Raw genomic sequence first — 27,398 nt, forward strand, 5'->3', positions numbered from 1 at the left:
GGTCTTCCAGCTCATTTTCTCTGAGTTCAGTCATGGTGTGGTGGTAAAAACAGCAAAAACTTGGTTTTGTCAGCTGTCCTGCCCATTTGCAAGGTCAAAATGAGCAGAGCCCATTAAAACAAAAAACAAAACACATTCAAGGATATTCCTCTAAAGATAAAACCCAAATTAATGCTACAAAGGTACTGATATGCAAAACACATGAAAATCAGAATTTTCTGGGAGCAGCTGGAGCACAGTGTGGCTGTTATCACTGTAAAAGTCTTTAGAGAAAAGGAGAGACAATTCCAGGGGTTTGAACTCTTCACCATGTTAATAGCATTCAGAATGTGACTCAGTCAGATGCTTCCATCCCCAGGGAGCCTGGATAATTCCACATGAAATTTTCCTGTGTGTGCTTCCTCCTACTCCTCTTTCTGAATTATGTCCCCAGCATTCTGCCACAAACATTTCTGCTTAACTCTCTGCCCTGGATGTATTATTACCCACAAAAAGACAATGCCTGAGGCTGCAAACAACAGGAGCAGAAGGAAGATGAGATGTATTTTTATTTCCTTCTAATACTCAGCGAGCAGGATGGGAGAATTCTCTCATTCCTTGTTCTCTCACTGAATTACTGTGAGCTAAGTTTAGCTGCTGAACCCATTTGTGCTGTGGTTTTCTCTCTCTTAATGAGGGTAATGACTACCTGAGACAGCAGCCTGGAGTTCACCACTGAGAGCTGCAAAGCATTCAGAAAAACTCAGGAAATTGGGTGCAGGAGCGCTGCTTCCCCTCAAACCATGGAAAATCCACCTTTATTCCAAAGTGAAATGCCGTCCCTTTAAGTCATTAAATACCTAACTGCCATACAGACACACTTAAAGGAATTATTTCGAGTTATTTCTGGTTGTGTGTGGGAGGTGGGCGGGGGATGAAGTTGATACTTGGTGGTTGGAGCAGCCTTTAGCCTCTGCACAGCCCCTTTGTCTGTGCACAGGAACTTCTTAGGGTCTTTCATTCCCTCTGCCTGTACACAGGAACTTTTTAGTTTTTTTTCTGCTCCTCTCCCTGTGCACAGGAACTTTTTTGGGTTTTTTGTGGCCACACCACACTGGTGATTTCCCTCTGGGAGTTCCTGAGCTCCATCCCAGCACGGATGTTACAAGTGAGCTTTGGCTCAGGAATTCTTTCAGGGCTGGCGTTTTCAGAGGAGGCTGAAGGAGATGAGGAAGGCTTGGCAAAGCCAGGTGGGTGGGATTTGGGAAGCTCCCACCTCAGGGTGCTGTGAAAAACCCAGCTCAGGAAGAAAAGAATCACCAAGAATTCACTGGGGCACCTCCAGGAGGGAGCTGTGGGCACAGCAGGGAAATGCAGAGCTGCCCCAAGGGAATGAAAGGAATAAAATGGGAATTGTGAGTGGCCTGGCTGGCACCCAGTGCTGCTCCCCACATGATGATGATGATGATGATGATGGTCCTTGTCAGAGCTCCCTGCTCCCAGGACTCTGCCCCAAACCCTGCTTTCAATCCATGCAAAAATTAAAGAGAAAAAAACCCTTCCATGAGCAGCCAGAAGGGAATGCAATTAAGGTGGCCTCGTGAAGCTCATAAAGGCTAATGCATGAAAAGAAGCAGACAAATTACGAGGGAGCATTAGGAAGAGGAACATTTCTAATTGTGAGGTCGGCTGGCCCTGTTCCTTCAGCTGAGCTGGAGAGGGAAATAAAAGGATCCTACTGGGAACAATTCTGGGCAGGATGAGTAAGATGGAAACTTCTTCTCTACAATATAATGCACTTTTTCAGCCTTTCTCCAGAAATCCAGCCACGGTTTCTGGCTCTTATTTGTGAACCTGTGTCCTTCAGGAATTAAAATCTTCTTTCGTTTTGGCTGAGCTGTTTTCTCTCTCCCCTCTGGATGTTTTCTTAGCAGAGGACTTCATGCAGCATTCTGATTCAGGAGAAAATAGGAATATCTCCCATCCTCAAGCTCTCAGGCACTGCTGGGATTGCTCTCCAGCTCCTACTGACATATTTGGCTCTCCTTTTGGGTTTGTTTTCAGATCTTGGCTGCTGCTGGAGCTTGAATTACAGAAATACCACATGCACAGAGGAATAAAAAACCCAGCACCTTGTTCTCAGTGTTTCCTGCCACCAGTCAGATCTTCTGCCTGTCCTGACCTTCCTTCCAAGCAGTTCTTGTGTGGTTCTTGGAGTGAAATCTGGGAAACCATCCCTGGGAATCCATCCCCAGGCTTTGGGTTCTTGGGATCACCCAGCAGCTGCCTCTTTTCCAGACTGTACATCAGGAATATCCCATTTGTGACCCAGCAAAAACCCAGCAAGCTTTGCCATGGGGAAAAAAAAAAAAAAAAAAAAAGTGAGAATTGGGGTGTTTGTCACAAATGTACCAGAGATTAAATCTTGTCCAGGGCTTTTGTGCCTCGGTGGGGGATGCGAAATGAATATGAAAATATGAATATGGATACGAATGTGCATTTTTATTCTGGATCTCATCTCTTCCAAGGCAGCTGCAGGGCAGAGGGGTGGACAAATAGTAGCATTATTCTGGAGTGTGTGTGTGAGTACATCTCACACGCTCAGGCGCAGGGAAGGAATCATGAGATGCTGCTTAAATAAGCCTTTGTGCAATTTTTATCTACGATTTTCCACTATGACTCAGAGTCATTTACATGTTATCTAACACCGAGAGTCGCAGGTTTAGGTTCCTTTCTGCTCTTCTGGGGAAGGGAAAAAAAAAATAAGAAAAAAAAAAAAAGGGAAGGGGAAAAAAAAAGCTTTTTGGAAGAGGTTCCTGCGGCTGGAAGGAGTTAAAGCTCTCTGGAATAACTGTCAGCAGCCGATTGTGTCCGGAGCAGCAGGAGTTACCAAAACCCATCGCAGCCTGCGGGCTGCAGGAACAATGCCTGCATTGTCCTGCCGGCACAGCCTTGGCACCCAGATAAGCCGAGAGAAAAGTCATGTTTTGTTGCTTACGGAAGTGCTGGAATCCAGTGAAAGGTTATTGTTTGAGGGGCTTTTGAAGCCAGCCCCAGCCCTTTGGTGCTGGGGTTTTTTGGGGCGGTGGCGTTACCTGGGGGTGACAAAGCCAGCCTGCCTCCAGGTGATCTCCCGTGTGACAGACTGCTCTGTGAAAATTTAAATTAAATTTAATTCTTAATTTTCAAGAAGTTTAATAAAGGACAATAGTAAAATAAAATAAAATTTTAAAATAGTAAAATAAAATTTTGCAAAAGTAAAATAAAAATTATGGTCAGGTGTGTCTTGCACTCAGCTAAGAGCACCCCATCACCCTTGAGGATACTCCTTAAATCCTTTTTTTATTAAATTGTTTTGTTGTACATTCATCTACTCTTGTATATTCATGGACTCTTATGTATATTCACAGTTTTCTATAAACTATTTACATATTTCAGGAAATATTTGGCATGCCCCCTCTCTGGCTCTGCATTTTTAGAGAATGTGCTTCTTTAGAGATGTGCTTTTGGCTCTTTTTATCACTTTTAGGCTGGGCCTTGGTCTGTACTTTTTTTAGATGGGAGATGTTGATAGTTGGTCTATTAATTAGCGGTGGATAGTTGGTATATTATAATAATTATAATTAATATTATAGATTAATTATATTAATAATTAATAGTAGGGTCCTCTTTATTTGTTCAGTGGATGTTATCCTGACTGAACAGATAGTTCACTTATAACTATAACAGTTATATATATCACTTTTTATACTATATTACTGTATTATTTACAGCTAGATCTATATTATTTAACTATATTACTGTATTATTAATAATTATATATACAACTATTAGTATACTACATTACTATATTAATACTAGTTATATACATAACTATTGTTATATTATATCACTACGTTATTAATAGTTATATCTATAACTATTATTTTACTATATTATTAATAGATATACCTATAACCATTATTATACTATATTACTACAACCCTAATACTTTAAAACTAAAAATAAAGTTTTGACTTTATAAGGTTAAAATACTTTATAAACTATTATATAGTTAGTAATATAATAATTAATTACTACTACTATGTCTAAGTTTTCTGTTAATAGCAGAAATAAAAGCAAAGTTATTTTAACATTATACATATAACATTCATCTTAATATTTGTGAAAAACCAACAATATAATATGTATTTATAACACCCTGCAAGCCCAAATTTCCATCACAAAGGTCTGAAATGTTGGGCAGGAGGCTTGAGCAGAAGTTTCTGTTGTCATCAAAACACATTGCTCCCTAAAAATAAACCCCAGTTGGAAAAACATTTGAAAAAATAAAATCCCAGTTGGAAAAAAAAACATAAAACAAAAAATAAATCCCACTTGGAAAATTTCACCTCTTCTTGACACTGACAAAAATCCCATGTTGGGCTTGGAAATGTGGAGCTCTCAGACAGGAAAAAGTTGATTTTTTTAGGCTACATAAAGTGCTTAGTCCTCGTGGATTTGGACAAGGTGTGAGGCTGTCACTGGTCTGGCTTTTATGCAGGAATTTTTATTCCTGATTTTAGCAAAGATCCTCCAGGCTTTAAAAACCTCAGGGAAGATTTTTCTGTGTGGGAAATGTCTGAAATAATTCAGTTGAGGTTGATTTGAGAGGAGGAAAATGATGGGAACTTTAATGAGAGGTTTTTACATGGTGGTGGATTGTCCCAAAAATGCTCTTGGAGCTCTCCCTGTCAATGGCACAGAGGGACACAGAAAATCAGCCACATCCCAAAAAACTGCCAACGATTTTTAACAATGCTGGGGAACTGCCACAAAGTTTCAGGGTTGGAGTTTCTGAGCTTTTTTCTCTCCATCCTGCACCTATTCCAACAGAAATCTGCAAAACTCAGGCTCTGACTAAGGACAAACTCCTGGGCCTGGCTTAAAGACTGAGATTTAATTATTAGAGCATTAAAACTTGAGATTTATTTTCATTCCTATGAGGATTTAGGACACACTGAAGTTGTTTTCTTAAGCTTTTCTTGCCAGACAGGAAGGACATGGGTTGACTTTCCCTTTTCTAATGAAACTCATTGATTCTGAAATAATCACTTGATGTTAGGAGCTGTGCCATTAAAACATCAACAGCAAAAAGAGGTGAAATTACAGGAGCGAGGAACTCGAATAATACAAACGTGAAAAGGCTTTTAAAATTCTTCAAAGGTGATTATGTCCTCCACACTTTGCTGATTTTTTTAAGTGCCTGGTTTCATTTGAAGCACTTCCTTTATAAATTACACACTTAAAAACCTGCTGATGCTGCCTCTAATGCTTACAAAAACATCCCATTTTTTACTTTTTTTTCCCCATCTCCCATTTTATCTCAGTTTTCCTTGGACAGAAATTTCAGGCAATAATTTTGTCTTCTTTTTAACCTCAGGAACAGCAGATTAACTCAGTTACAATTACTGGGGTACAGTGCAAATCTTCAGTTTGTTTTGCAACAGAAAGTTTATTTTCCCTGATTTTTAATTAACTTCACACCTGGCATTACTAATTTGGAGCCAGATTCAGTAGGGAGCTGTGGCATTTCATCCCCTTGTCCAAAATTCCCCACCTTTCATTAGAAATGTTCAGGCCAGAGCCATTTGGAAGCCACTGGGAATTTTTTTCAGCAGCTTTTGGAAGAAATTCTATGGTAACCTAAAGGAAAGCAGCAACAGGCAAAGACCTCCCTACCTCTATTTTGAGCAGAGGATAAAATGCACCCAAAAATAAATAGATTTGTCAACATCAAGCAGCAGAATAGGAGCAAATCCAGCACGAGATTGAGTTACTCCAACCCCCTCAGGACTTTAATAATCCTGCTTTTCCTGGACATTTTCCCTTGCTGCTCTGCAAGGAGGAAAGTTCTCCATTAGAAAAAGCAAATTGATTTGATTTCTTTCCCAGCCCATCCATCCGTCTGGGTGCCACACAGAGCTGGGGTTTCAGGCTGGAAATGATGGGAGAATTCATGAGATTCACAGAGGTTCTGTGTTTGTGTCAACACCCCAGAGACAAAAATAGGGGAAAACTCAGGGAAGCATAAATGTGTTCATATCCCGAGCAGTCTCCACAAAGAATACTTTGTACAGTCTTTTTATTGTTGTTGGAGTCTTTTTTTTTTTCTCTCTCTTTCCCAGAAGCATCAGCAGTTCCTTAGGCATGTAATTTATGAGAGGCTAAAATCTAAATTATGCATCAAAAAGGGAGAGATGCAACTTCAGGGTAATAACACATTGCAAAAATAACTTCAAATGCGTAGTTCAGAGCAGCCTATAGCAGTGCCCAGTCAGCAAAGGCAGCAGAGAAGTAAAAATTGCTCTTCCTTACATAAAAAACTCTTGTGGAGATCTTTATTTTTAAATCTGACAGCAGCAGAGCTGGATCCTGGAGCCCTGAATCCACGGGGAGGGGTGATCCTTCAGAAATGCACTGAACAGAGTCTTAAATAATGCAGGAAATCGTGGTTCAAACTGAAAAGAAAAGTTTATTTTTTAGGTTTAAGAGACAGAAGAACTCTAACGCAGCCCAGGGCTGATGTTTGCACAAATAAAAGTCCCTTGAGAGCTCTGAGATCCCTTTTTGCCCTCCTTGAGCTGCTCTACACCAGCCTAGAGCAGGGACAGACCTTCCCCTGAATTTCACTGCACTTAGGGACGGCTGATCTTTCCCTAAGAATTTTTTTATCCAAAAATTATTCTTATAAAAAACATTATTTTAAGTTTTAAAACTTATTATTTAAAACTTATTATTAATAACTTTAGTTATGAAAATGATTTCAGAAAAAACCTGTTTTTCACAAAAGGTATTTCGCTGAGGATCAAGAAATGGTGAGTCAGACTCACCCTGGGGAGTGCAGGGACCAGGCTGGGAATAATTTACCTCTCACAATTATTTATGTTCTGCCTGCCTGTAGTAATTAGAGAGCCTTGCACTGTGATTTCTGTGAAGGAGCCCTGGGATAACATCATCCATGGTAGGAATTGGCAGTGCCAGGGGAATCCATGGGCTAAACATGCAGGAAAAAAAGGATGGGGCAGGGAAAAGGCAGAGGGGAGGAGGAATTTCACACAGACTGAGCTGGCAGCAGGTGATATCCAGGTCTGGGTTGCATCTCACTCTTTTTCCAGGCCAGGAATGATCTGAGCTCTTTGAAAAGGCACCCAGAGCACAGCAAAGGTCCCTCATCAGAGGGGACAATGCCACCAGCACAGGGTTCACTCAGAGGGTGAACCAACCCTGCCTCCACTGCTGGGCTCTGGAGTGGTTTCCCCTCAGAATTCCCTCCAGGGATAAAAGTCTGTCCTTGCTGGAGCAGGAGGGTTTTGAACTGTGCCACAAAAGGAGGGATTGAGCCTGAAATGGCATCAGGAAAGGGGAAAATGGGGAAATCTGGGCATAAGTCGGATAAAAAGAAAGGGATTCAGCCTAAAATGGCACCAGGAGAGGGGAGAATGGGGAAATCTGGGAATAAGTCAGATAAAAGGAGGGATTCAGCCTGAAGTGGCACCAGAAGGTGAAAATGTGGAAATCTGCGGACAATCCAGATAACAGGAGGGATTCGGCCTGAAGTGGCACCAGAAGGGGAAAATGTGGAAATCTGGGGACAATCCAGATAACAGGAGGGATTCGGCCTGAAGTGGCACCAGGAAAAGGGACAATGGGGAAATCTGGGCATAAGCCAGATAAAAAGAAAGGAATTCAGCCTGAAATGGCACCAGGAAAAGGAAAAATGGGGAAATCTGGGCACAACCCATATAACAGGAGGGATTTGGCCTGAAATGGCACCAGGAAAAGGGACAATGGGGAAATCTGGGCTTAAGCCAGATAAAAGGAGGGATTCAGCCTGAAATGGCACCAGGAAAAGGAAAAATGGGGAAATCTGGGCACAACCCAGCCACAAAGGAAGGGATTGAGCCTGAAATGGCACCAGAAAGGGAAAATGGGGGAATCTGGGCAGCAGCCAGGGAAAGAGGGGAATATGGGGAAATCTGGGCATAAGCCTGATAAAAGGAGGGATTCGGCCTGAAGTGGCACCAGGAAAAGGAAAAATGGGGAAATCTGGGCATAACCCAGCCACAAAGGAAGGGATTGAGCCTGAAATGGCACCAGAAAGGGAAAATGGGGGAATCTGGGCAGCAGCCAGGGAAGAGGCTCCAGGAAGGGTGACACAAAGCCGCCCTCGCTGTTGTCCCACTGTGAGCAGCTGGCACCCAAAATAAAAAGCAGCTCCTGCTCTGGGGGCCCAGATGGAGCCACTGCAGCTCCTGTGGATCCAGCAGAGCTCCTGGGGATTGCTGCCAGCAGAAGTGCAGCAGCTCATCCTCTGCAGCTCCCCTCGGCTGCAGGGACACGGTGCCAGTGTGGATCCCTTGTCTGGGAGGTGACAAAACCCTCTGGCTGCCTTATGCTGTCCTGGTAGACCAAATTAAAAAATCCTTTTTGTTTTTGGGAGAGCTGGATACAGAAAAACAGCAATAAGGAGAGTGATAACTCTGGGAGGTGACCTTGGACATGCAATTTCTTCTCTCAGCTTTTAGTTTCTTGTCAGGGCTGTGCTGGAAATGAAAGCCTTGACTATCACAGCGAGCAAATCTTATCCTTCACCAATATCAGGGCTCCAGTTAAATGTCAGGGCCAGGGTAATAAATTTTGCCCTCTCTCCTTCTCCTCCTGTGGGTATGTTTGCAGCTCCCAGGGAATGCAGTTGTTGAAATACCACCAGAATATGTGATCACACTGTCAGGAGATCCAACAATAATCACTGATTAAAAAGGAAGAATGAAGAGAGTAAGAGCTGGTGGCAGCATTGCTAAATGCTGATCAGCGCTGTAAGACAGCCTTTGATTTTTTAAATTAATTATACATTCCCTCATACTTTGTACTGCTGTAGATTTAATTGGACTCCTTATTTTTAGGCAACTCCAGCAAGAGGATGATAGGATACAGCTTTCAGCAGCTCAGCTCCAGCCTAATTCTGCCTCATTCGATGCCACTGGGAGCAAAATTAGGCTGATGCTGAGCTCCTGTGAAAGCCTTGTGGTCTCTGTGCAGCTCAGCACGGTCACCTGCCTGGCAGGATGGAGGCATTGCCACCCAGGGATCCAGGCAGAGCTGGGCTCAGCAGCCAGAAAAATCCCCCAACCCCCAAATGGCACCGAGGTCTGTGTGCTACCCCGAGAATTTACCCAATAATTCACTCCAGCCTCACTCCACGTGATTTGTTTGCACCTTGTTGGCCAAGGTGCTTTGCTGGAAGCATGAAATGTTAAACTGCAGAACAAAGAGGATTGCACTGAAAAGAGGGTCTGGTTTCAGCTGCAGCCTGAAATCCTGTATTGCCCCAGGGATTGGGGACACGCAGGAGGGGCACCTGCACACTCACAGAGCAGTCCTCCTTGGCTGGAACCTCCTCATCTGAGCCTGCCAGGGCTGGCCTGGGGGGCTGCTCGAGAGGAGGATGAGGAGGGGCTGTGCTCTGCTGTGTCTGCAGCTGTGTCCTGCAGGGCTGCACCTGGAGCTCTGCACTGCACTGCTGGCTGCCTTCTTCTGGGCCTGACGTGGTGCCTTGGGAAGGCTGACTGCAGTCCCATCCTGCTTGTTTTTCTCTCTCCAGCCCAGAGGCACCTCAGCAGCTCCACACGTGGATCCCCTGCCGTGGATCCGCAGGGGAGGCAGGGCTGGGCTGTGCATAAGGCAGAGCAGCACTGATACAGCACAGCTGCAGGAAATGCTGTCCTGGGAAAGCCAGAAGAGCAGAATGTGTGTTTCAAAAAGAAGAACGTGTCTGATGTCTCAGGTTTTACCTTTTCTATTTTCAGATTCTCTGTGCTTTAGTGTGTGGGTCTGGGTTCACATCAGGGGATGGTGAGCTCTGCACAGAGCAGGGACACAAAACAGTTCCTGCTCCAGCTGGGCACCAAGGACAGGGATCAGTGAAATTCTTTAAGGCCCCTCCCAACCCAAACCATTCCGTGATTCCATGATTCTGTCACTTACCAGGCATGCCATGCCTGAAATTTACTGCAAAGAATTCCTCTCAACTGATAGATTCTCCTTTCTTGCCTGTTTTTCATGAGGCAGCTCTTAAAATATTTACCAAAAGGGAAGCTCACACGAGTCTAGCTCCTTCACCATGACCACAGGAGCCTGCAGAGCAAACTATTCTTTAAAAACCAAGAGAGCTTTGCAACCAGCCTTTGTAGGCACCTGCCACTCATTTTATTTATCCATTTTTCTTGTTCCAGCTCCCAGGAGCCCACTCTGACAGTGGAGGGAGGGGTCTTGCTGGAAGCACGGATATTATTTTGAAGTAGCAGCACTGCCAGGTGTTCTCCTTCCTGATGCTGCTGTGAGTGCCAGTGCCTGGAATTGTCCCTGGATCAGTGACTCCCTGCCAGGGCAGGCTGCCTCCTCGGCAGGATGGAAAGAGAGGCTGCAACAGATGGAAAAAGAGGCTCCTTGTGTGTTTAGGAAAGAAAAGCTGCACTTCTCAGGCTGCTTTCTAGATATCAGCCACACACGAGAACCCAGAGAAGATGGGGCTCAGCTCTCAGTTGTAAAAGGTTTTTTTTTAGGGTGGTTTTTTTTTCCCCCCATGAATAATTTTAGCAGCACACCCCCACAGCAGCGCTCGCCGAGGTGCGGGGGAGAGCTGAGCTCTGGAAATGAGGTGCTGCTCGTGGTGGGGGGTGTGTCTGCCTGCCTGTCTGTCTGTCTGTCTGTCTGCCAGTACCTGCCTGCAGAGCTCAGCCTGCATAACGAGGGCTCCGAGGCGAGCATCCATCCCACACAGCCCTGGCAGTGGCAGGAAATGTGTCCCCGGTGCTGGGATGAGGTGTGAGCTGTGGGAAAGGAGGAAAATAAAACATGGGAAAAGCCACTTCATGCTCAGGCAGCACAGCTCAGCTGGGAGTGCTCGTGGGCAAAGGGAAGCCCCAAATCTGCCACTCTTTAGGTACCCAGGCACTCACAGACACCCCTGGAAATTTTGGCCAAGGAGGTGGAGGACAGGCCAGGATGTGTCTCTGGTTTTTCTCAGGAAGAAGAAATGAGGGCTCTGTCCTTATCTATTCCCACCCCATCTGACACCTCTTAGGTGTCAAAAATTAAAATGACCGTGATGAGAGGAGGGGAAAAAGGAGATTTCGTTAGACTGTAGTACCCACATAATTTAATTCTGGACACAAAAGCACAGAGCTGGAGCTGAACACCTTTCTGGTCAGTGCTGAGAATCTGGCAGGATTCCAGCAGGGCTCGAGCCCTGGGAGTTCCCATCCCCTGGGCTCAGATGTGCTGGGCACTTTTGAAGACTTACCACTGCTTGTGTTTGCCCAGGTGGCTCAGCAGAGGCTGGAATGATGGAGGAGAGCCCTGCTGAGCTGGTGTTTTGTGGTCCACACCGTGGCTGTGTCCTGTGAGGTCTCTGACACAGCTGCAGAACCATTCTGGTGTTAAACAGACATTTGGGGGCACGGGAAGGTGAAGTTTTTCCAAAAAAAAAAAAGAGAATTAAGCCCCGGAGTGACCAATTCCTTGTGCCAGCTGCTGGATGGGGCAGTCTGTAATTAAAGGTGGTGGGAGGGTGAAGGAGGAGGGGGATGCAAGGGATGTGCTGGGCTGAGGGCTTTGCCAGACCTTTGCTGCTCCAGGGGATTTCTGTGAGCAAACACCCCAGCAAAAACCACACCCCTGGGTTCCTGCCAGCCCCAAATCCCCAGGTTTTCAGGGAGCTGAACAAAGTTCCTTTTATCACAGCAAACACTTGGTTTAAAATCCTTGGAAATTGTGCTGGAAGGGAGAAGAGCCCCAAAGCCTTGATGGTTTTTAATAACCTGGCAGCACCTGCTTTGCATAAGAGCAGGGCTGGAGTCTGTAAGTACATGCTTGGAGTTAAAGAGATGCATAAGTACTCTTTGGTGTAGGGATAATTACTAAATCCAGGTCTCATTAAAGTCTTCCTATTGCCTTTTTTTTTTGTAATTCGCTGACAGATCCTGCAGGATCAGATACAGGAATTAAAAGGCTCTACACTTAGAGCTGACAGGCCAGGACAAAATCAGGAAAGCATGCAAAGAAATCTTCCAAGTCTGTGGTGAAGTTTTCTCATTAAATTCTTAGATCCTTCTTTATCTCATTGTTTCTCACTTTATCACAATTTTTCATTTCCTGTTCCCTTTTAGGCTTCAAACGTATTTATTTTTAATGTGGAGTTTTTTTAACCCTTCCCAAGTGAGGACTGAAACTTTGTGGAGTCCCTTGGTTAGATCTCATGTAACAAAAAATCCAGATTACTGAGCCAGACACTGCAGGGTCATTTTTAATATTTATTCTGGTATTAAAGTCTGGCCATGAGTTTACAACTTATGATTACAAGAGCAAAATAATTGTACATTTTTACAGCTTTTTTATCGCCTGAGGACTCCAAAGTGACCTGAAGGAGACCAAATCCAGCTCCCCAAACAAATTCAGAGCAGAGCTTGCTGCCTCATTTGTTTTCTCTTTCCCCTGGTGGAAACTTTGACTTTAGCTGTAGCTCAGTGCTGTAACCACACACTTCAGAATCTCTGAGGCAAGAGCCTGAGCTCTGAGTGCGTTTTCTCACCCCCACATGGGGAGTCCCAGCCCCAGTTCTGTTCTGGGGGTGTTTCAGTCAGTGGCAAATGTCCCTCATCATCTGCTGCATGTAACCCCTTTTCCCCCTTTCCTACAGCATTTTGGGCTTCTTTGGCCAGATCTTGACGTAATAAATATTTATATAATTGATATTGACATGATGAATATTGACTTAATGAATATTGGCACGATGAATATTGACATAATGAATATTGACATAATTAATACTGACAATTAATATTGACATAATGAATATTGGTCTTCACTAGAGGACCAAAAAAAAAAAAAAAAGTGGGGAATACTGATTTGGAATAATGTGAATTTTGTGTGTTACTGAAAACAACCAGGCTTCCCAAATTTCCTGAACAGAGCTGTCTAGAGCAGGAGGCTATTTTGAGTCTCTCTTTTTGCCTTTGACCCAACTATTTCAGCACCCCACCCTTCTTCTTCCTTCCACCTTCCTTAATTTCTTAGACTTCCTTCTTGCTGCTTTGCCTGAGTCTATTTTAGGGGTGAGAGCAGGCTTAGCTTCATGCCAGGCGTCCACTTCCCATTTTGCCTCTCTGGCTTTGCCTTTTCAGCAGAGCTGTGAGCCCACAGGCACGCAGAGCCTCTGAGAGCCCCAGCGCTGCCCCCAAAGAGGGAAAAGCAGCACTTGAGGGGAAGATAAGGGCTCAAAATGAGCAAAAAAAAATTTATCAGGGCAAAGAACATCAAATTCGGCTGGGTGCAGATGTTGGGGTGGGAGCTGAGCTCACCCATTTTTGGCAAGCACAGGCTATTCCCTTCTTCACTGGAGAGAGAGGGAGTGAAAGAGTGGATGGATTTATGGATTAAATTCTTCCCCATGAGGGTGGTGAGGCTCTGGAAGAGCTTTCCAGAAGCTGGGGCTGCCCCTGCATCCCTGGAAGTGTCCAAGGCCAGGCTGGAGCACCCTGGGACAGGGGAGGGTGTCCCTGGTGGAACCAGAAGATCTCCAAGGCTCCTCCAACCCAAACCACCCAGGATTCCATGATTTGGTTGTGCAGGACCCAAGCTGGCAGAGTTTTGATCAAAACCTGTTGTTTGCACCTCGATCCAAATCTGAAGCAGGTTCAGAGCAGCTCTCCCACCAGCCCTGCGAGGGCGTGCAGCACACGCAGACCTGGAGGCTCACCTGGGAGGGAGGATTTTACACCCCAGGTTTCCCACGAGATCCAGCAGAGCTCAGTGCTCTGCTCTGGGCTTTGGGCTGTGTTATCTCTGCTCACTTCCTCTCCCAGCCTGGGTGAAGCTCCCCTGAGCACAGCTTTGTGCAGGACAGAGCAGCCCTGCGCCGCAGCTCCACACAGGGCTCCTCCAGGCAGGAGCAGCCCGTCAGAACCTGCTGGGAATCAGTCCCAGAAGGTCACATCCTTGGTGGCCGCCAGGGCTCGGGTTCCTGGTACAGCCCCGTGTCACCAGCTTCACAGAACAGCAGCTTTCTGGCAAATTGTGCAACTGCACCGCCCCCAAACTTCCTGTTTTGAAACCCCAAGAAGCTGGAAAATGTTAACACTGGCACTTTAAAGTGCTACTTGTGGCTTTGCCTTTTTTTTTTTTTCCCCTTTTCTTCCTAAAGATCTACTAAAAAATTCAGTGTATAAAGGAGTAAAGTGGGGCTGCTGGAGGAGTGGGGGCACAAAGGGAGCACAGGGAGCTGTTCCCCATCCCTGAATTTTGGGGTGTGTGGGGCAGCAGGGCACTGGGGACAGTGCAGAAGGGCTGGGACAGATGGACAGGCAGGAGGTGGCAGTGGGACATTGGTGACACTGCAGCAGCCACCTGGCCCTGCTCCCATTCCCCCAGCAGCTCCACCGGCCCAAACCCGCTCCTGGTGGGAGAAAGAGGCCGTGGCAAAAAGGAAAATAAAAAGCAGAGCTGTGGCAAATCTCATTCCTGGATAGGGAGAGGAGCAATTAGGGAGAAGAAAGCGCCGTGTCTGCCTCAAATGTGGGACTTCATTTCTTCCCTGTCAGCTGACAACTGCTTCCTTTCCTGGCTATCACCGAGCCTCCAGATGGTGCCTTGGAGCATCCTTAAACCTCCAGCTTGGCTCCTTGCAAGGACATTGTCTTCCTGGTTAGCTAAAAATGGATTAATGGCTTTGAGATGAAAGCTGCTCGCTGTGAGTGCTGAGCTCGTGGTCAGCTCTGGCTGCTGTTAAAATCAGGTTTTGAAGGGGACGAGGCCCTGCTGAATGAGCTCCAGTTGTGTGTGCATTTATTTGGTTGCTTTCCCCGTGGTCACAATTCTGCAGAAGCTTTAGCAGCAGTTATTTCTCACCTTCCTTCGCCGAGCCCCCACTGCCCTGCAGTCACAGGTTTGAGTCTGCTGAGGTGCTGCCAGTTTTTGTGGGTTTATTAGGGAATGGTGAGACATCATTTTCTCAAATTCCCAGCTCCAGGCCTCCTGCTATTTTCAGAGCTTGTCTGGGCAGCACTTTTAGATTAGCACATGGGGAGAGAAGCTAAAGGAAGTGAACCAGGAAGCCAGACAGCAAATATCATCCAAAGCAGAAATTAAAAAGAAAACCAATATCAGGATCATAGGCAAACCTAAGGACAGGGCCTTGCAGCTGAAGGGGAGAATGAAAGGACAGAGGAATTTTGATGGGGTGTGACCGATTCAAATGAGCCCAAAAGCCTGAGCCTTGTTCCTCCTCCATCCTGCAGGGACGTGGCGTGGCTGGCAGGAGCTGGACAGCCAAGCCCACGCCTCAGAAAAAGCTGCACTGTTGTTGTTCTGAGGAAGGGAATATCCTGCTTCCGCTCTAAACCCTGTCCCTCTTTGAAAATGGTGAATGGCTGCTACATTCCTGCCTTTGCCCCGGCCACTTTTTACAAGCCTGTACTTCCCTCCCCTCGTGCTTTAACAAGCTGGCTGAGCAGGGGATTAGGGAATGACTTGGTGCACATGTGGGGAGGGAAATCCGCCTTCAAAATCTTACATAACTCCAAAAAGCAAGAGACACGTGCCCAGGCCCTCCTTCTTTGCACACAAAAATCATCATTTCATCCTCCTCCTCCTCCTGCTGTGGCCAGGCTGCAGTTTGCTTGTCCTCTGAACAAAAAAAAAAAAAAAAAAAGGAACACTTGAAACTGTGGCGACTACAAACACAAATTATCATCTCCATTTCCCCTTTCCCTCTCCTCCCTGCTAGCAGAGCTCAATATTCCAGAGCTGGGGATAAGCAGGCAGCCCTTGGGAAGAGGGAGGAAGGGAATTTCCATCCCCAGCAGGCACCTTCCATAAACCCTGAGCTGCAGGATGCGGTCCCCACGTTCCCAGGAGCTTCCCCTCTGGAAGTTGCTGCATTCCAGGCAGGAGCTGGGTGTTTTCCACAGCTGGGATCTGCTGCTGGCCCCTGCTGACCTCAGGGGTTGGGAACAGCACGTTCCCAGAGGGGATCTTGGGGTGTAAAAGCAGCTGGTGCTCCGGGAGGGGACGTGGCTGCAGTTAAACTCTGAATTCCACGTGAGCAGGGATTTCTCTCTGCCGTCAGGCAGGAAAACAGAGAATTTAAGAGGCCACTGAAGTTTTAAGTACAACCTTTTGCAAGTGAAATTTGTCTTTTGCCGAGTTTTAACTTTTTGAAGGTGATCAGGCTTCCTGGGAAATTTAAACTGTGAATTGGCTGGGTTTTGAAGATGAATGGAAATCACAGACTTTATGCACTTATTAGATTCTCTTTTGCTTAAAACTCAGTGGAGGGAGAGAAATTAATTACCCTGCCACGCTCTCATATCAGAGTCGTTCTCCTCACAAAAGCACCACGGGGGTTTTGTTGTTTTTTCCTTCACAGATGCAGAAAGGGAACATCCCCAACCCCCTGCCCTAAACAGGAACTGGATCCCTGGTGATATCTTCCTGTCCTGGCCCTATTTATAGCAGCAAGGTCACCCAAATAAGAACAGAGGCAGCATCATATGATTTTTTTGGGGGTGGCTGAGTGAGTTGTGCACGGTGAGGATTCAGAGGAGCACAGCACATTTAGGAGGAACACCTCACTGTGGCCATTTCTGTCTGCAGAATAATTAAGAAATTCATGGCACCCAGGAATTTGGGAGGTTTTTTTCTATTTCACATAAACAAGTTATTAAATGCACAGAAATTTTCCTTGCAAAGCTGTTCCTCATTGTGCAGTTGTTTAGTGAAAGTCTAAAACAGACTCATTCCCCTTGTTGGACTGTTAATAAACAATTGATGAAAACTGCAAAAATTCAGGAATCTGTAAAGGTCACTCGATGGGCAATTTGGAAAAAAAACACACGAAAATTACTGGGCATTTTCCTGTTTGTGGAGAATTTTTGACAGCTTTACTGTGGGTTATAGAGCAGAGTTTGAATTCAGGACCTCCCACCCACGACTTTGACACATAAGGCAAGGAGAAATTTAAATATTTAAAATAAATTTAAATATTGGGCTCCTGACCTGCACCTGCACTGACAGATCTGCTCCAAACAGCAGCTGCAGCCAGAAAATTCCTATTTTTTCCCATTCCCAGAGCCAGCCAACATTTTGCTTTCTATTCTTTTACCAGAAACCAACAGAGATGCAAGAAGCCAAGCTTTAAATAGATACATAGAGCTAGCTGAATATATGTTTATATAAATATGTTTTATAGGCACAAACAAGCAAAAACCAAGGTGCTTATTTTGTATTCCTGAGGAAAAACGCTCTGTTTGACAGCATCCTTCTTTCAGACTCATTTGGCATAAATTATGGGCTGTAATTCCTATTTCACCCTCTCAGGCAGGCCTGTGAGTGGGACCTGATGAGGAAAGAGAAGTATTTCCATCGTATTATTTTAAAAATCTTTATTTACACAGCGAAATATTTGATGGGCCAAAGACTCAGTGATGAGTTCATCCCTCAGAGGGGTTTTGCTCAGGGGGAAGGAGTTTGTGGGGCTTGAGGGGTGGGAGGAAAGGGCAGAGTTTGTCATTTTCTCTCATTCCTCCATCCCTGCAGGGCTCAATCCCAAATCCCTCAGTGCCTGTGGAGCTGAGGCAGAGGCTGCTGCTGGTGTTTTCTGCAGCCTCTGAGAGCAGAAATTCCAAATAAAACCGGGTCCCTCTCGCAGACAGAGCTCTGCTGATGGCACAATTAGTGAAATCAAAGAAGAGCCAATGGAAATCCCTGCTGGGGCATCAAGCTCCTGAAGTTTGCACACTTTTTTAGTGATATATTTTTACCTGCATTATATTTTATCTCAGAATATTCCCCCCATGCCTTGCTCTTGCTGTTTGCAGTGGCTTCCCCACTGTCTGTTCACCCTCCTTTTTTAAGCTGGGCTTGGATAAATCCCAGCACTTTTTAAGCTGGACCAGAAGCAGAAGGCTGAGCTCTCAGCAGAGGGAGGATTTTTGTGTGGTTCTCGTTATGGTCAATGCCTCATTCCCCATTACAGTCATTTCCTCTGAAGCAAATGGGATTTGGCCATTATATTTTATGTTTATTGATATATTTTCCTGAGCTCCATTGACATTCCCCTTTTTTGTTGTTTTTTTCCCAGCCAGAAGTGACAGGAAGCCAAGAATCCCCCAGCAGTAAGGAGAGAAGTGCTCAGAGCTCTGTGCCCTGCCTCAAAGTGGGGTTAAAATGGGCACCATTTCCACATCAGTGTGGGGCCAGGGCAGCAGCACCAATTCTGCTGCAATGTTTTGGGGCCAGCTGTTTAGCTGGGATGCTTCCTGGCAATATTTCACCCTGTTTAACCAGGGGTTGAGTGGGGAAAGGTTTTCCTTGGGCCTTGACATTGAGGAGTGTCATGGGCAGGGCTTTGAGGTGGAAGAATCAAACCCAATTAATTCTTCCTGGTGAATAAAATACCTGCTGTGCATTTGGAAGTCGTTGCTGTTAGGATTTTCTTTCCCCTTCCCCAGACTCTCCAGAGCTGCAGTTGCACAGAACCTGTGCCTTGCTGTCTGTTCAAAATGATTATTCCATGTTGCTGGGTGCTTTTAAATGATTTCCCTGCACTTCATCTCAGAAGGCAAGAGATGGAGGAGCTGGGTGCCCCAGGGGACCAGCAGTGCTGCACAAAGCTTCTCAACCCATTTTGCATCACCAGAAACGGTTACTCAGTGATACCATCCAGTAAATTCTGAAAAATAAGTAATTTTCTTCCTTTTTCCTCTTTTCTGGTTCATCTGAGTCACTGTTGTTTTTTTCTGCAACGCTCCAGCCAACACTTGCTACCCAGCGTGAGGAAATGTGAGCACCTAAGCCATAATTTGTCACCTAATTAAGTGACCTGATTTTCTCAGGAGCAGGATGTGTTTTCCAGCTCCCACTGCACTCAGCAATTGTGAAAATCAGGCCACTTTTGCATGGTTGGGACCAGTTTTGAGTACTCAACTTCTAAAAAGCTGATTTTGGCCTGGGAGCTGGAGGATGGGTCCTCTCCAGGTTTTGACCAGGGTGGGATTTTGGGAGGGAAGCAGAGACTTATCAGTCATCAGCACCATTCCTTTCACTAAAATAAAAAAAAAAGAAGAATAAATCTCTCATTTGCAGGTCCTGGGATAAAAATATCCTCCGGCTTTGTTTGCTTTATGCAGCATTTCCTCCTCACACTGAAAATTAAATTGACAGGGGGGTTGGTTGTCCCTGTGGATGATGGAGGCAGCTCTGAAATCCCAGGTGAACAAAGGTGTGGCTCCAGCCTCGTGTTCTCTGCCTCCCTTCGGGGTCCCCAGCTCTGCAGGAGCTGCAGTTAATTCCAGCAGAGCTCCTCTGTGGGGTTTGTTCCAAGGAATCATCAGGTCATGAAGGAAAAGAGTCCCTGAGGTGGAGTGGGAGAACCTGGACTGTGCACAGCTCCTCCAGAGCTCTGGGCAGAGGAAATCCTGGAGAAACTGCTCATTCCAGAGGCAGAGCTGCCAGACTTCACTGCCAGACTTCAGGGGACAGTTCTGCAGAGTCACATCTCTCTCGTCAAGAGCAGAAACAACCCCGGCTGGAGGGGAGCGGAGCAAGGGCAGCACAACAAATGATGGAAGCAGGGCAGGAAGAATCCCCAGGCACTGCTCCCAGAGAGCTGCCCCTCATCCTTTAGAGGGGTGCCCTTTATCCTTTACAGAGATCCTCCTTGTCTTTTAGAGAGATCCCCCCTGTCCTTTAGAGAGGTTCCCTTTGTCTTTTAGAGAGGTGCCCCTTATCTTTTAGAGAGATCCCCTTATAATTTAGAGATGTGTCCCCTGTCTTTTAGAGAAGTGCCCCTTATCTATTAGAGAGGTCCCCCCTATCTTTTAGAGAGATCCCCCCTGTTTTTTTGAGAGGTACCCCTCTCTTTTAGAGAGGTCCCCCCTATATTTTAGAGTTCCCCCTTATCTTTTAGAGAGCCCCCCCATCTTTTAGAGAAGTGCCCCCTTATCTTTTAGAGAGGTTCCCCCTTATTTTTTAGAGAAGTGCCCCTTATCTTTTAGAGATCCCTCTTATCTTTTAGAGAGGTTCCCCCCTGTTTTTCGGCTCCTTTGCCTGAGCTGCTTTCCAAAGCAAAGCACTTTCTGCTTTGCACAGAACACTTTCCAGAGCAGAGCAAGGTCAGCAGGGCAGGAACCCCAACCCACAGCGTTCACCACCCCAAATCCACCAAATCCATCCCCCCAGAGGGCAGCACTGCTGATCTCCAGGGAATGCTGGCAGATGAGGACAGCAAAACAGCTTGGGGAGGAAGTATGTTCATCACCACGCATTTGCAACACAGCTCTTTAGTTTTTTTCTTTTTTGTTTTTTATCATTATCAGCATTATCTTTCTGCCTTCCTCTTACCCTCCAAACGAACCAAAATGTGTGTGTTCAAGGGGTGGGGAGGCTGAAGCACAGCTGAGTCAACAGCACATGGCTGGGGCTGGGGGTGACGTGCAGGATGTCCTCTGGGGGTGTCAGAGCATTTGGACATGCAGGCAGAAGGGTGACACAAACATGCTCACAAGTCCTGGAGGGTCCCTGACCCCAGACCCACGGGCTGGAGCCTGGATCTGCCCCCTTTCCCTTTAGGAAATCACCTATTCACGTGGAATTCTGCACCCTCCCCAGCTGAGCGCCTGTCTCTGCCTCATGACCCTAAAATTTCTGTCATTTTCTGCATTCTTCACTCATAATTCTTGCTCCATCTGGGTTCTGGGTGAATCCTTCCCTTTGGCTGTCCCTGGTGCCACGGGGCTGAGCTGATCCACAGCTGCTTTCCTGTGCTGGTGTCGAGCACTTGGAAAACACAATTCCACATTTAAATCTGTTACTTCTGCTCAGAAAACTTGCTGAACAGCAGAGCTGGGTGTTCCCAGCTGGAGGGAAAAGGGATTCGGAGATATCCTGAGGGGAAAGAAGCAGAAGAGCTCTTTGAGTACAGCAAGGACTAAAGGGAGGATTTTCTAAGCAGGAAAATCTCTGTTTGTGCCCTCTCGTGGCTGTTGAATTTTTCTCCTCGTCATTGCAACTCCTGCTCTCTCAGACCCAAATCTTTGGGGTTTCATGCTGAAATTGCCAGCAAAGAGACCATTAAATGCTGGTGTTTCTCTGTCCAGAAAAAGTGGGAAAACCCAGAGCTCCATAATTCATGTTTTGTGCTGGCTGCATGACTTTGCCCTTCAAACAGTTTATGAGGATTTGACAGGTGGCACATCCAAACAAAAAGCATTGGAGAATTGGAAAGGGCATCCCATGAGGGCCCAAACACACAGCAATAGACCCAGCAGCACTGAAATTCTCTTTTTCTTTTGCTCTCTCTGCAGACAAAAAGCGCTGGCATCGACAGGTGGAAGGAGTGTTCAAGCAGCATGCGACTGGTTGGTATGAAGTAATAAATGTTAAAAAGTAGCAGAAAGGGTGGATTTAGGGTTTCAGCCATTAGAATGTGGCAGGTTTAAACAGGGCTGTTGTCTGAACAGCACCTGCAGAGTTAGTGAGGTGCTGTTTAAGTGCTGGAAATGAGCCTGGTCTGAGAGGGTTTGTGATCTGTGTTATAATAATGTTCTTTTTTTTTAATGACTAAGCAGAGGTAACTGAGTCAGCAGAGGGTCGAGGCAGCTTCTGTAATTGCCTGTCACATTTGAGTCCCCAGGGTTTTGGCCAAAGTCCTTGAGTATCTGGGAATAAGAGCTTTATTCAGTGACCACCATCATTAGGCAGGGCCCTGCAGGGAGAGTGGGGTCTGTTAAACCCCTTTGGCTGCCCTGAACTGGAAGCACTGGGGGGAATAAATTCCCAAGCAGGTGGGAGGGGGAACAGGTGAGAGAAGGAACCCCCCTCACTCTGCAGCTGGGAGCTGCCTGCTGAGACATGGAGCGATTCCTGGTGCTCTCCTCCCTGTGTTCTGCACTCTGAGAGGCAGAAAAGGCAGAAGCAGTGACCTGGCTTAGATCTCCAGAGCACCAGCCTGAAAGTAAACCCCAATTTTCTGTGTTACTGAGCAGTGCAAATGGGCTGCAAGTGAGGCAGAGCAGCTCTGCCTGCCCCGCCAGAGCTGCATTTCCCCATGCAGGGACAACGAGCGGCAGCACAGGGGGAGCTGGTTTAGCTGGGGGAAGAAAATCCGCGACTCTGTCTCGATTTAAGAGCTGTTTGTGCCCGCCAGGCTCTTCTCCCACGTGGGTGACCCGTTCCTGGATGACACCCTGCCCCGGGAGTACGTGCTGTACCTGCGGCCCACCGGGCCCCTGGCGCAGAAGCTCTCCGAGTTCTGGCAGCAGTCGAAGCAGATCTGTGGCAAGAACAAAGCCCACAACATCTTCCCCCACATCACCCTCTGCCAGTTCTTCATGGTAAAGCACAGCTCCTCTCCCCTCTCTGCTGTAGCCATTCCTTGCCAGGCTCGGCCTGGAGACTTCATCCTGGCTTAGGGAGGAGCTGGGGGGATTTTGTCAGTGCCTGGGCTGCTGGAGGAGGTAATTGTTTTTTTTAAGCTGTTGTTTTCAGGGAAGAGCAGCAGCAGAAGACTGAATTCTCATCCTCTCCAGTGATCCTCAGCGTGAGAATGGGTGGGGGGAGCTTGGGGAGGTTACTTGGGGATAGCTGATCCTGCTTTGAGGACAAGGGAGGGGCCGAGGATTTCTAAACATAGATTTATTTTTTTTTCCATGCCCCTGTGCTTTTTCTCACTGCATGAGGGGAAAGGTAGGCCACTGACACCCACCCACACCCTCTGCTTTGCTGAGCCATGCCTGTCCTGCTTCCTTGGCAGTGTGAGGACAGCAAGGTGGACGCTCTCACGGAAGCCCTGCAGGCCACGGTGATGCGCTGGAAATGCAAATTCCCTGCCCCGCTGCCCCTGGAGCTCTACACCTCCTCCAACTTCATCGGGCTCTTCGTCAAGGAGGAAAGTGCTGAGGTGCTCAAGAAGTTTGCTGCAGACTTCGCTGCAGAGGCGGCTTCCAAAGCAGGTGAGTGACTGCTTGGGCGTTGTCAGAAAAACAAAGCTTGGATGGCATGAGATCCCAGCCTGGAGAGTCAGAAAACCAAAACTTTGAAGTCATGAAGGAGCCCAGCATGGGCATTGTCAGAAAAACCAAAACTTTGAAGACATGAAGGGCATTGATAGAAAACCAAAACTTTGGTGTCATGAAGGAGCTCAGCCTGGGCATTGTCAGAAAAACCAAAACTTTGATGCCATGAGAGCCAGGTTTGGACATTGTCAGAATTACCAAAACTTTGGTCATTAAGGAGCTCAGCCTGGGCATTGTCAGAAAACAAAAATTTGGATTTTAAGAGAGCTCAGTCTGGGCACTGATAGAAAACCAAAGCTTGGATGTCATGAGAGCCCAGTTTGGGCATTGTCAGAAGAACCAAAACTTTGAAAACGTGAAGGGCATTGATAGAAAACCAAAACTTTGAAGTCATGAAGGAGCTCAGCCTGGGCATTGTCAGAAGAACAAAACTGATGCCATGAGAACCAGGTTTGGGCATTGTCAGAAAAACAAAACATTGATGCCACGAGAACCAGGTTTGGGCATTGTCAGAATTACCAAAGCTTGGATGCCATAAGAGCCCAGTTTGGACATTGTCGGAAAAACCAAAACTTTGAAGCCATGAAGAGCATTGATAGAAAACCAAAACTTTGGTGTCATGAAGGAGCTCAGTCTGGGCATTGTCATTAAAACAAAGTTTGGGTGCCATGAGAGCCCAGCCTGGGCAGTGTCAGAAAAACCAAAACTTTGAAGCCATGAAGGGCATTAGAAAACCAAAACTTTGGTGTCATGAAGCAGCTCAGCCTGGGCGTTGTCAGAAAAACCAAAACTTTGATGCCATGCAGGAGCAAAGCAGCTGCTAAACCTCACAGTTTGGGCCTTTTCAGAGACCCAGAGCTCTGATGCCACCAAGAAGCAAAGCTCAAAAGCAAATCCCTGATTTTTAAGTGAAAACTCAAACACCCCAGCGGGTGCTTTGGCTTTTCAGCTGGGAGATGTCTCACCCTGAGTTTTGAGCGCTGTTTCTGGAAGGGAAGCTGACATTTGGTGGTTCTTTACCCTTTCACAGAGCTGCTCTGAGCTGTTTCCTGCCCGCTCGCCGCCTCCAGCCACCACCACAGAACTTTCCCCGGCCATTTCAAGGCCGTGGCTGTTTTTTCACTGTGTTTCTGAGGTGTGAAGAGGGCTCTGGGAGAAGACCCCAAGTGTTCTTTCCAACCTCAGAGCTCACAGGTGCTCCATGATCCAGAACCTCTGGAATGTGTTGCTTTCACCCAACCTAGAACTTCCCTTCCCTTTAGAAGAGGGAGGGAATTTTATCTTTAAAAAGAAGGTTTTGGAAGGCAGATATTGGGTGGGTCCAAGGACAGTGCAGCCAGTGAGAGTGGGATCTATGTTTCCCTCCAGCACAGCCAAAAATGTGATTTTTATCCAAAAAAACCCCACTGACCCAGAATAAAGAAGCAGTTGTGGCTTCCAACAATCTTCTGCCCCAAGACTGCTCCAATTCAGGCCAAATTGGGGTTTTTTAAGGGAAGGCAGTTGCTGCATTGCAGCCACAGCTTGGTCAGGTTAGCACATTAAAGTCTCTGGGTTTTTTTTCAAAGATCTTGAGCATATTTTTATTGCTGATGAAAAACAACAACAGAAAAAAGATGGATGAGCTTGCAGAGCTACCCCTGGCTGGCACTTGGAGCCAAGTCTCTGAATAGCTGCAATTGTGACTGAATAATCAGTCAAATCTAATTGCAATTTTTGGTTGAATAAGCATGAATAAATTACGTGCAAACAATGTGTCCTGTGATTTCCACATCTACTGGAAGAGCCCAAATATTTCACATATTTTCACCTGGAATCATCTCCTGATGCAGATTCTTTTTTTCTGCAGGATCATTTTGAATCATTATTATGTTTCCACAATTTGGGAATACCTCACCCTCAGTGACTAAACTGATAATCCAGCTAATGTCCAGGGAAAAGATTTAATCAGCTTGCACAAACCTGCAAATTCCATGGATTTGTCATTTAGTGCAGCAGAGAGAATGATAGAGGGAGAGTAAAAATCATGCTTTTAACCTGCTTATTTTGGAAAGATCCTCAGCTGCTCATAAAGGCCTCCTGGATTTTCCTACCTGGAAAAATGTCTTTTTTCTTTTGGCAGGAGATCCTGCATGTCCAGAGCTGCAGTAAGGATTGTCACACCCCCTGCTGTTTGGCAGTTTGCAGGGATGCCTTGTCTGGCACCCTGGCTGAATCAGACCCCAAATCTCTGATATTTTCAATATTAGAAACCTCCTGTGGATGCTGGCAGTCTGGTCAGAGAGGAAGTCAGATAAACTTTCCCAGGCATTGCTCTGGGGGAGCTTTGAGAAAGCTCAGAGAAAGAATTAAAATAATCTTTAACCTTTGCAGCTGATGTTTTGTACTTGTTTACTTGCAAGATGTTTACAACAAGGGTGTTGTTCCTAATTAGCAATGAGGTGAGGGGTATTGATTGAGAACCCACCAGATCCAGCTTTCTCAGAACAATCTATAAAAAAATGTGATGTCAATTTACTTTGCTGTTGCCTTCTGAGAAGACTTTGGAGTCTGTCTTGCTTTATTCAGCTGTCCCTAATGCAGCAGCAACAACCTCACACTCCCAGACTGATTCCAGGTGAACTCCAGCTTGTCTCTTGAGCTACTTGAGCTTTGCAAGTGCAGCTCTGTTGGAGGCCACGGTCACCAACCTGGCACGAAGGGGTTTTCAACCCTCCTCTCCCCATTGCAGATGTCCACGTGGAGCCCCACAAGAAGCAGCTCCACGTGACCCTGGCCTATCACTTCCAGAGCAGCCACCTGCCCACGCTGGAGAAGCTGGCGCAGAGCATCGACGTCAAGCTGGGCTGTGACTGGGTGGCCGCCATCTTCTCCCGCGACATTCGCTTCGTCAACCACGAGGTAAACTCCTGGAGCTCCCCTCACCCCAACAAATCACCCCTCTGCTGAAGGCCCCCTTCCATTTCACAGAATCACAGAATAATGAGGTTGGAAGGGAGCTCTAAGATCATCGAGTGCAACCTCACACCTCAACCAGACCCTAGCACCAAGTGCCGTGTCCAGCCTTTTTTTAAACACATCCAGAGGTGCTGATTCCACCACCTCCCTGGGAAGATCATTCCAGTGCTTTATTATTCTTTCAGTTAATTTTTTTTTTCCTAATATCCAACCTATCCCTTCCCTGACGTAGCTGAGACCATGTCCTCTGGTTCTGTCAGTGCTGCCTGGTGGAAGAGACCAACCCCACCTGTCCAGAACCTCCCTTCAGGAATTGTAGAGAGCAATGGGGTCCCCTCTGAGCCTCCCCTTCCCCAGGCTAAACAGCCCCAGCTCCTTCAAACGTTCTTCACAGGGCTTGTGTTCCAAGCCCCTCACCAGCCTTGCTGCCTTGTGGCAGCAGCTCTGTGGCCACAGAGAGGAATACAACTTTCCCAGGAATCATTCTGGGAAAGGCTGTGAGAACACCAGAGGAAAGAATGAGAAACAATTCTTATCTTCACTTGCTGATTATTGTTGGTGTTGTGCACATGTGGAATGTGTTATGGAGATTTGTTTACCAAAGGGTGGTTTCTTAATTAGCCAGTGGTAATGGTGTTTTAACTAAAAACACCAATCAATTCCACCTGTAGAGAACTAGAATATAAAAAAGAACAATGGGTTTCATAAAAAAGATTATTATTCAGCCTTCTGTAATACTTGGAGTCTATGCTAATTATTACCCTGCTGGGGGTCCATTTGATGTGACACTCATTAATATTTTGTGCTTTTCTCCCCCAGACTCTGCAAGTGATCTACCCCTACACCCCCCAGAACGACGACGAGCTGGAGCTGGTCCCCGGGGATTTCATTTTCATGTCCCCAGTGGAGCAAACCAGCACGAGTGAGGGCTGGATTTATGGCATTTCCCTGGCCACTGGCTGCTCGGGGCTGCTGCCTGAGAACTACATCACCAAGGCGGATGAATGTGGCACCTGGGTGTTCCATGGGTAGGTGAAGCTGCTCCTCCCCTTCCCACATCTGCAGAAAGGGGCTCAGGGATGCCTGGAGAGGCTCCTTGGAGCAGAGGCTGGGCAGAGTTAAAGGAATAAAGCAGGGATTTATTTAAAGGGTTTCAAAGGATACAGCTTGGGCTCTACAGGAACCTGCTCAAGGCTACACCAAAGATGGATCCCGAGTCATGAGTTTTCACATTTTACAAGTTTTGGTCCATTTCCATATTGGGTTCATTGTCCAATTCCAGCTCCAGCTGATGCAGTCCCATCCTCCCAGGCTGCTCTCCTCCATTCCCTGTTGTTTGCACTTTTTGGG

General features: G+C 46.5%; 1 protein-coding gene across 2 annotated transcripts in view; it reads left to right on the plus strand.

Moving 5' to 3' along the window:
• UBASH3B (ubiquitin associated and SH3 domain containing B) overlaps window positions 1–27,398 on the plus strand; it is a 66,707-nt gene that overhangs the window by 23,522 nt on the left and 15,787 nt on the right. The window contains exons 2-6 of one of the 2 annotated variants that reach the window (XM_039722005.1): window positions 21,381–21,434; window positions 22,223–22,409; window positions 22,829–23,027; window positions 25,822–25,991; window positions 26,868–27,076. In XM_039722005.1, the coding sequence (XP_039577939.1) occupies window positions 21,381–21,434; window positions 22,223–22,409; window positions 22,829–23,027; window positions 25,822–25,991; window positions 26,868–27,076 (819 nt within the window). Of the gene's footprint in view, window positions 1–21,380; window positions 21,439–22,222; window positions 22,410–22,828; window positions 23,028–25,821; window positions 25,992–26,867; window positions 27,077–27,398 lie in introns of both variants that reach the window. The other variant, XM_039722006.1, reaches the window with a different exon arrangement.

Source organism: Passer montanus, unplaced genomic scaffold (assembly GCF_014805655.1).
Source record: "Passer montanus isolate IOZ18808 unplaced genomic scaffold, ASM1480565v1 scaffold47, whole genome shotgun sequence".
Taxonomy (NCBI): Eukaryota; Metazoa; Chordata; class Aves; order Passeriformes; family Passeridae; genus Passer; species Passer montanus.